The 10,369-nt window shown below is 34.3% G+C and overlaps 1 protein-coding gene across 2 annotated transcripts in view; it reads left to right on the forward strand.

Moving 5' to 3' along the window:
• Positions 1–5,200, forward strand: part of LOC148953752 (spatacsin) — a 121,859-nt gene extending 116,659 nt beyond the window's left edge. For both annotated transcript variants that reach the window (XM_089108467.1, XM_089108468.1), the window contains 2 exons: positions 2,269–2,433; positions 4,879–5,200. In XM_089108467.1, the coding sequence (XP_088964593.1) occupies positions 2,269–2,433; positions 4,879–5,068 (355 nt within the window). In that variant the 3' untranslated portion in view covers positions 5,069–5,200. The remainder of the gene's footprint in view (positions 1–2,268; positions 2,434–4,878) is intronic.
• Positions 5,201–10,369: the final 5,169 nt, after the last annotated feature.

Here is a 10,369-nt window from a genome sequence, read left to right on the forward strand (position 1 = left end):
GAAATCTGTTGTTGCCTGAAATTAGCGTTTAAACTCGTATTTCTTGAAATGAATTAAATGAAATGCGAGCTATTTTAAAATATTCCTTTCTCAAAGGGTTTCAAGAGACACCAAAATCATCCTATTTTTCCCCATTTTTTCCCTCAAAATTTGCCTAAAGGCTTCAAACCCCGCTTGAATTCAAGAATAGAATTCTCCCGACCCATTATTGATGGTCAAAAGCAGGGCCGTATCCAGGATTTTTTGGCGGGGGATTTTCCGGATGGGTTTAAGAAACACATCAACAATGTGTTTATATGATTTTTTATGTTTTAGTGGCCAAACGAATATTTCGGGGGGGAGAGGTTAACGGGGAGGGTATATTTCACAAGTATCGTTATATTTGTATTCATGGGCTCTCACGGGTTCAAGCCTTAGGTGGATAAAATTTTATTAAAAGAGGGTAGAGAAAACAGCAAAACATATTTTAGACTACGAGCATGGTTGCAGCAGTAGCTGCAACTTAGTAAAGAGCAAACAACAGCCCATAGTAACCAAAAGTTAAAAAATACGTTTTGAACAAAACTTTCTAGTGAAAAAAAATGCCATTCGACACTGATTCAGGAATAGCAATTATTATTTCGGTTCGTCTTAAAAGTAAAAGTTTATTGCAAAAAGAAATTTATTGTGATTTCGAAAAAAGGCTGAAGCCTATCGAAAAGGGCGTCAGATCAAATTGAAAAGTGTAATATTGGAATCGGGATAGTCGAAAACTTTGCACAGGGAAATTACAGTCCCCCATCCTGAACAACAAGGAAAATCGCTTTTTTGCATGGGTAGCACTGATCTGTCTCCCGTTTTTTTATGTGTTTTCTTCTTTTTTCAGGGCTAGCGGATTGCCAGAACATAATAGAGAGATGTTTAATGGCTCTTTCAAAAGCTATTTCTCATATTTAAGTGCTTTTTATGAATTCCACCATCTGCAAGTGCCATATGGCGCTGTAAATGGCACTTTTTGTGCTATTTCTCAGGGGATTTGGGGGCTACCAGAACATCGTAGACGGATGTTTAATAGCTCATATAAAAAGTTTTGCTTATATCTACGTCCTTCCTAGAAGTTCCAAATGGCACTAAAAGTGAAACTTTTGGTGCCATGTCTCAAGTGGAGAAGCTGGGGCTAGCGGACTGCCAGAACTTTTAGAATGATGTTTAATAGCTCATTTGAAAGCTACTCCTCATATCTACATGCTTTTTATCAGTTCTACCATCCGTAAATGCGATATAACATTAAAAACAACACTTATGGTGCCACTTCTTAAGTGGAAAATCTTGGAAATTTTGTGTGTTTAGCAAGGGGGGGGGGGGTATTTAAATAAGTTAGAGATACAAAAAATGTGCTTACGTTTTGAAAACCTTGAACGTCTTCTTTAGAAAAATAGTTACTTCTAGAACGCCAAGGAAATCGATGCGTGATAAAAATCTTATAAAGTATTTCTTAGTGTGTAGTTTATCAAACAGTTCGTGGTAACGAACTATAGGTAAGGATCTCATAGGTAAGCTGATCTCACGAGTTATGATACCAATAGTGAGTAATATATAATTTAAATTGTAAAAAAAAAACACGCTTTAGTATTGCTTGAAATGAAGAACAAATAAACCATAATATGAACTCTGAAAATGAACTCTGAAACTCTGAATAATAAACTCTGAAATACGAACTCTGAATCTGAATAATGAACTCTGAATCTGAAATATAAACTCTGAAGTCTGAAATATGAACTCTGAATAATATGAACTCTGAAATTCCGGTTATTCTCTCTATACAACGGAGAATTTCGAATTATGATACGAATTCTAAAGCTAGTTTATAGTCCTGATACTATCAAGATGGCTTCACTTCGAACTTGTCTGCAAAATAATCATGAAATATTCCTAAAATGCTTTATTTTTATACTGTAAAAAGTATCCTGAAATGGTTTATTTTACTGTACCAGAACTCCTATATTGTTTTGTGTTCTCAGTAAAGCGCTCGTTTTCTGTAATCCTACAAACATGGGGAAATATCATAAGTTGTTTTTTGTACTATGTTTATTGACATATGGTAGATAGACTGCGAAGTAATAATGTTGTTCGTTTTAAGTTCCAACTTCGCTCTTTACTTCCCTCAGAAAAACTTTGTTTTTGAATTGTTTTTACGAGAGGGTGATTCGGGCCTAAGTCGGTAAATTTCCCCCTCCCATCTCCATCCCCCTGTATAAAGGTTTGATTATATTAATGTTTATTTTTCAGTTGTTCCGCTATGAAGTTGCTTATAGAAGCAAATGAAAACTCCGTTGATCTCTCGGGCATATTGTGGCGACGGTACGTTATTGGTGGCAATGGCGCTTGGCTAAATTTGGCGTTAAATGAAAGAAACTTTTTAGCAAGTTCTATATTAGAGGATATGATAGAGAGGTATTTTTCGCTATATGATATGATATTTATTGCAAAAATGGTGTCTTGGTATAGTATTTATTTACTTTTAGCTTTGCTTATGCATAGTTTAGATCAATAAAAAAAATATTATAATATTCTGTATAAAAAAAAATAAAATGAATAATCGTGAGCTACCTAATTTGCAGTTTTCAGAGCTGTTTAGGCAGTGATGCCATAAATCAGTTTGATTTAATTTTGCATGACAAATAGGTGTAGACTTCATCATTTCTAAATAATAAACCAACTATTGCCTGGTAAAAATATAGTTTTTATTAAAAAAAAATTAATTGAGATTTATGTTATTTTGGTTTTAAGTTTGACCCACAGTCTAGTAACGTTTAAGAAGTACATACTGTAGAGAAACAGAAAGTCTACGTTGAAAGTGTCAGTTTGGGGCACGGGTCATACCCCCCTAGATTTTTTGCTCCCTCCCTAGATTTTGAAAAATATCTTTTTGGAGCATTTTCATAGAAAAACGCTTTTTTAGTATTTTTATTGCAAAAATTGGAAAAAAGACGAGTTATAAAACACAATATTTGATTGGCTTAAATCACAATATAATTTATTGGCTTAAGAAAATACGTTCGCAAGTTGTTGAAATTGAAGAATATCGTAAAAAAACAGAGAGTATACTTAGAAATTTTTTATACTTGGTGCATTTTTTTACGTTCTTACGAGTCGGAAGATCTTTTTGGGGGAAAAGGTTCAAACCCTGAACACCCCACTCTACCCATTGATAGGGCTGTTCATGAATATACTCTTTGACACAGTCATGTATTGTGTACATCTTGTACTCCTAACAAAAAAGAGAATTTTTAGAGTATATACTTGTAAAAAAGAAATTTTGGCTCAAAAATATTCAGTTTTTTTTGAATAGCTTAAAACCTCATACAGAAAAACCCATCAGGTCTTTTTTTCCTTTTACTGGTTCAAAATTTGACCTGGCAATAGTGCGGAAAAAAGGCAGTACTGGTAGGTTTTCCTTTCTAACACACGCTTAAGGAATAAACGCTGGTTGTCCCAAATGGACTGGGAAGAGGTCGTAAGGAACGATTTAAGGGGAGTTGCAAATTTTTGGGAGGGTAAAAAGAGGTAGGATTCAAATAGACGGGATACAGTAGGAGCGTGTGGAGTTTTGTTGGCGTCTGTCGGCTCGATGTTACGGTGATAGTAGTATCGTAGTATCGTATAGTATCGATACTACGATACATCTAGTATCGATACTACGATACATAGTATCGATACTACGATACGTATAGTATACGATACTACGATACATCGTAGTATCGTACTAGTGATAGTAGTATCGTTGTACATCAAAATGAGGTAAATAAATTTTGAAAAAAATGAGTCTCTGGCCAGTAGGAAGAAAAAAATCAAATGAATATGATGCATAAATATTGTTCAACATATATTCAAACAATTAAATTTATTAATAAAACAATATATTAATATAATATATATTGTTTTAAACAAGGAATCCTGGGCATTGAAAAAGGGAAAGAATCTGAATTTGATTTGTTTAAGTGTTTTGTTTGAACCATAAAAATTTTATAAAGAAAAGAGTTTAAAATTAAGGAGGAGAAGGATAAAAAAAATCAAATTCACAATAACTACTTCTTTTAAAGCCGCAAAAGCAGAGAATACAGTCAATGAGCTACTCCTCTCAAAAACACAGAATTGAAAAAAAATTGATTGTTAGAACCATAAGATTTTAACTTAGACTTTGAACTTACAGATCTTAACTTGAAAAATATAGAAGAACTTAATTGTAGAATTAATATTTTTATTAAGATCGACTGCAGCTTTGTTTTTAGGTTCTGCACGTAATTTAATCCCTTGGTGATGTTGCAGAGTTAAATTTTTGACAAAATGATCTTTTTTAAAGTAATATAAACAGAATCAATGTTCAAACTACGTGTATCTCTGTAAATAGCCAAATCTGCGAAACTCTTTTTTTCGAAACTGTTTCTTTTATTGTCTTCCCTAACCCTTCGCATAAAACCGTTGTCCTTGGAGGTAGCTGAAACTTGTTACTTCCTCTAACTATACCAGATGGTCAGTTAACAAGAGTATGCTCTGCTAAAACAAAAGGAGGCGTTTCAAGAGGCTTTCTAAATCAAAATTGTATAAATTATAAAATAATAGTACATTCAAATAATTGAATAATTGTTCAAATTACGAGTCCTGCTTTAAAATCTTAATGCTTACTTGTTGAGATTATAATATTGATTCTTTACTGAAAATAAAGCTTCTTCACAAGTCCATTTTATCACCTAAAGGTTAACTCAATGCTTTTTTAAAACTCAAGTTGTTTGCGCCCATTGATATCTTTTATCCCTTTTTCTTATTTTCTTTTTCTGCAGTCAATGGAAAAGCAAAGAAATTTTTGAAAAGACGGTGACAGACTATCTTACTTTACAGCCATGAAGTATCAACACTTTCTATTGAAAGCAAGGAAAGACTGAAGAAAATAATAACCATAGCTGATGATGTGGCAACAGTGTACAATTTGGCTACTAAGTTGCAGTTCTCTGAAATTCTTTCCAAATTGAAGAGCGATCACGAGTCTCCTTATGTGAAAGATGTTTGCCTAAATTTGAACCGAATATGAATTATTTAGAAGACTTTTAGAAGTGGCTGTGAAAAAACTTAAAAGTTATAGTGATGTTAGATTATTCTTTTTGATGAAATTGGTTACTCTTCCATTTGATTTCTTATAAATAAAAGCATCTTAACCGTTAAATATACCAAAATTAACTTTTGTCAAGAAGAGAAGTTCCCCCTTTTCCCCTTCGTTTTCCCTTCTCTTGGATCCCGATTCGCTGTATAGTATCAATTTCATTGCCCTAGATTGGTTTGAAGTTTCTGTATATATGATATTTTTGTATATAGGAGGTTGAAACTTCTATTGTAGGCTTCTCTGATACGCTGAATATGGTGGCGTGATTTTCATTAAAGCTGCGTTTTCAGGCTCAGCGGGTTCGAACACGGGTTGTCTCGTCTAGTTTCAAGTTTTTCGTCTAGTTTTAGCGGGTTCGAAGTTTCAACTCCGTGTTTGATGCACTACATACACTGATGCACAACGCTTCACTAGACGAGAACAACCCGTGTTCGAACCCGCTGAGCCGTGAACAACCCTTCTTCAAACACGGGTTGCTTTCGTCTAGTCCATCAAGCGTCTAGTCCATCACTAAGCTGTTTAATTATTAAGTAAATTATTTTTTAACGTAAATCTGAGACGGTATCCTATCAAGGTGGTATCCAGAGGGGGGGGGGTAGGGAGGTGTTACAATTAATGATAATATCTCGAAAAAAAAAATTTGAAAGCAGGGATGCCAAAAGAGAATTATCTTTTTTATACTTTAAAGCAGAGACGGTGTTCTATCATGGTGGTATCCAGAGGGGGTAGTGAGCTATCATATTTAAATGATAATACCTCGATTTTTTTTGAAAGCAGGGATGCCAATAAGTTAATTATTTTTTTTTTTAATTTAAAGCAGAACAGTATCCTATCAAGAGGGGGGGCATATGGAGTTATTATATTAAGTGATAGAACTTTTTTTTTTAATTGAAAGCAGGGATGCCAAAAAGTTATTTTCTTTTAATTTAAAGCAGATAAGGTGTTCTATCAAGGTGGTATCCAGAGGGGGAGGGGTAGGGAGGTATTATATTTAAATGATCATATCTCAAATGTATTTATTTTTTAAAGCAGGAATGCCAAAAAGTTAATTATTTTTAATTTAAAGCAGATACGGTATCCTATCAAGGTGGTATCCAGAAGGGGGGGGGGGCTAGGGAAGTATTATATTTAAATGATGATATCTTGAATTGTTTTTATTGAAAGTAGGGATGCCAAAAAGTTAATTTTTTTTTTTTTTAATTTAAGGTAGAGACGGATCTTATAGAACATTATATGGCTGCTTTACAAAAAAAAATACAAAAGGGAGTGTGAAGGGAGATGAGAGGCTGTGAATGGAGATGTGAATGAGTGTGAAGGGAGATGAGAATATGACAGTTTGGTTGCTACCAGTAGCTACTAGGTGGAGTTTCCTATGAAAGAGGGGTAGGGTAGGGGTAGGGGTTATATCATACAAGTACCCAATTTCCTTTAAAATGAGCCTTCAGATATTTCTCTATGATGTTCCAGTGCCCCGCTAGCAGAAGAGCCCCGCTTTCCATTCAAAAACAGAGATTTTGCTTGTTGTTCAAGCCAGTTGACTGTAATTGAAGTAAGATTAAAATTTTTGGCCAGACATTAAGATATATTAATATCAAAGACTTAGATATAAAAATAGACATCAATACTATAGGAAACGCTATATACAGCTTACAAATTTATTATGCTGATATTTTCTTATTGTTTAACGTGACAACAATGGTGAAAATGGGGGATTGTATTGAAAATTTAGTACGATTCGAAGCAACCAAAGGGAAAATTTGGAAAAATCGTCTCTTTCAGGTATGAACAGAGTTAAGATAAGTCCAGGTGGGGGGGGGGCAACGGTGTTTTTATTTTGATTTCTGGGTGCTTTAAATATCCGAGTCTTGAAACCAACGTAATGGCTCTTTACTTATAATATCTCCATCTCTTTTTTTAGGTTTCACGTTTTATATATTATTTTCCCTAATGCATCTATTAATAAGTATCTAGATGAAGCATACAAAAAGAAAGGCGAAAACAAAGATGTGATTGGAATATCCTTAACTCTCACACAAAAACTAATTGTAGAATGTAATGCCCTTTTTTTACATTTCGCAGGTGTGCCAGGGACAGGGAGAACTTGTTGTTTAATACCCAAACTGTTTTTTTTTTTCTTAGCTTAGTCAGTTATAAAGGGGACATTGGAGGCTTTGATGTGATAGATATTGATTTAAAAGAACTATTTCAGGTTGTAAAATATGACTCGTGTACAAAATTTAAAGTGTTTTGTGATAGCGCACCTTCGAGAATCAAAGATTGAATGAACTATATAACGAGCAATAACACCCAGACACCTGGAAATGTGATATTTTGAAGGAAATTGACCGGTCCAATTTATGCTGGCATACCTCGTTTTTATAAATGCCTTCACTATCAAATCTATATCGACCTCTATCATGTGCAAAAGTACAAAAAAAAAACACAAAAAATGATTCTTCACACTTTGTAGGATTTACAAATAGTTGGAGATACACGTGCAATATGCATACGAACTAAACAACATTGACAGAGCTGCGACCCTGTGAAAAAAATTACTAGATTTAGGGATTTTCAATTACCCAGGATTTTTCTTCGAGTGAGGGTGTTTTTTCCCAGGGGGAGTACATAAAAAATAAAATCGCATGAAATTTTTTTTATATGCATTTCTGTTTTTACAAGTGGGACACAAATTTTTTTTTCTTTGGGGGGGGGGGTCATTTTTTTCTTTTTACGTAAAAACCAGAAAGATATACCAAAATTTAGCTTTTTTTCATGCAGTTCCTGGAATAAATAGTTAAACTTGTCGTTTATTACTCCCAACCTGTGTTCCATTAAAAATAATGCCATGACCATGAAAGATAGAGCATAAGAATTGCTTTAAAAACTGGATAGAGAAGGGTTTCAAAAAGTTGGTTAACCAAAGGGATGCAGCGGAGTATCGTTACTACAGGGTGACTTGAACTTCAATCCTCTTCCCCAAGAGGAGAGTCACATATCCGCTACACTACAATGTATTATCATGTTTAACGTTATAATATGTTTGGATAAGAACCACTACGCGGGTTATTATTATTTTTTTTTATTGTATCTTTTGTTAAAAAATATTTAAACTTGAGATTATTTGAAAATAGTGGTGCTTGTGTAGATCCGGTAAGTACGCGAGAAGTGAAGTTTCGTTAGTGCTAATGAGATAAAACAAAATAGGATGAAAATATAATAGTTTAAGAACAAAATTAGGCTATATATTTGCACATTAGGGGGGGGGAAGCATAGCATATATTGAATATGTAGCCTAACCCAACCTAGGTACCTTTTATTCCCCCTAAGCAAAAAAAAAAAATAAAGTTTAAATATAGTTCCTGAAGTGAGAAACCCTTTGTTTTTGTCATTACACGGTACATGCTTATCTGTTCTCGCAATACAATTCTCAAGGACTTACCGCTTTCTACACAAGCATCAAAAGAGTTACCATTCTTGACGTAATACCATAAATTAGGCATTTTTTTCAAAGACCTCGCTGACTTTCTATTACAAACAAATAAACGTTCAAATCGAGACAAGTCCATTTATTAGACAGTGAAAATAGATAGAAAAGTCTGGATATTTCGACCACATATACAGCGGTCGTCATCAGCAGAAATACTGATTGCTGTATATGTGGTCGAAATATCCAGACTTTTGTATCTGTTTTCACTGTCTAATATATGGACGTATCCCCATTTGAACGTTTATTTGTTCGAGCTACCACTTCTGATACAACTTAAATAGTGACTTTCCCTAACTTGATCTTTTTTTTCAAAAGCTGTTTTTTGTTTCATCATTAGCCTTACCCCTGTTCATGCACCTCATCCTTCCTGCCTGAGTAAAAAAATTCTAAATCCCCTAATTTCATGTTTTCTACCCCTGGCATATGAGTTTCTGATAAGTCCACTTCAAAGCGTCTGAATTCATCACTTAAAATGTTGATAGTCTACGATAGTTGTTTTTTAACGTTGTAACATTTCAAGTTGCAATTTTCATGTTCTTTAAATCATTGAAATTATTATAGCCTCAGAGAAAGCAATGGTCCTAGACAACGCCGTATCAAGGGGGGATCCCCCCTATATTTTTTATGACTCGTAAAAACGTAACGAAAATATATCGAAACAAATTTTTATGCGTTTTTTTGTAGCCCACACCCCCTCCTTCCGAAAAAAACTTGATACGACCTTGATCCCAGAGCCCTCTTCCCTGATTTTGATAAATACACTTGACCTTCCCATCCCTACCTTTTAGTGAAATCACACAGCGCTGTATCCAGCATTTTGTTTAGGGAGGGGGAATTCACAAAAAAAAACATTTAAAAACTTTTCAAAATTTTTTTACATGTAATGTTGTCATGTTTCTACGAGTCAGGCGGGAAGGCGTCATAACATCTAACCGTCAGGAGCACTAACGTAAGGACATCGACAAAATCCGTCATAAGATCGACAAAAAAAGCCGTCAATACCTGTAACCGTCATAACATCTACAATTTTAATACTTTAGTTTTTGGGGTTTAGGGGGGGGGGAAAGGTACCTGGGTTAGGCTACGTATTTAATATATGTTATGCTTTACCCCCGCCCCCCTGATGTGCAAATATATAGCCGAAATTTGTTTTTAAACTATTATATACTTATTACTATTATATAAAGTTTTCATTTTTTTGTCAATGTTATGACGGTTAGTGGTTCTGACGGTTAGATGTTATGACGTTTAGTGCTTGTGACGGTTAGTCGAAATGGTAGCACCCCGGATTTGTCATTATACTGACACGACTGACTTCCTGAAACATCTTAACAAGAGCTTGTATTTTTATTTTAAATTGAGATATTCATAATCTAATGAAAAATCATTATGCCTCTAATTTTGCATGTGGATTTTTAAAATTCCATAGGTTTTCATATTTATTTTTAAAACGACATTACAAAGGTCAAAAGTTTTATTTCGATTCGAGTTTTAATATTACTCCTTATTTTAAGCAGAGGAATTTTTTTCTATCTAATTTCTGATTGCTTTTCAAATAATTTCGAAAAATCCACCTCCCCCTCCATGGTTACTCACGGACAGTTCCATCGTCGCTGTAAATTCCCCCCAGAAATTTCCTTGCGGACGATTCCGCCCGACAAATTCTCGGTGTAGAGCCCCTCCCCCTCCACAGCAATCCCCCCTTCCCGAAAATGTCTTTGTACATCTCAATAACAAATACTATA

This window comes from Artemia sp. Qi Xiang Cuo, chromosome 3, assembly GCF_049724085.1.
Source record: "Artemia sp. Qi Xiang Cuo chromosome 3, ASM4972408v1, whole genome shotgun sequence".
In the NCBI taxonomy this organism is placed as follows: domain Eukaryota; kingdom Metazoa; phylum Arthropoda; class Branchiopoda; order Anostraca; family Artemiidae; genus Artemia; species Artemia sp. Qi Xiang Cuo.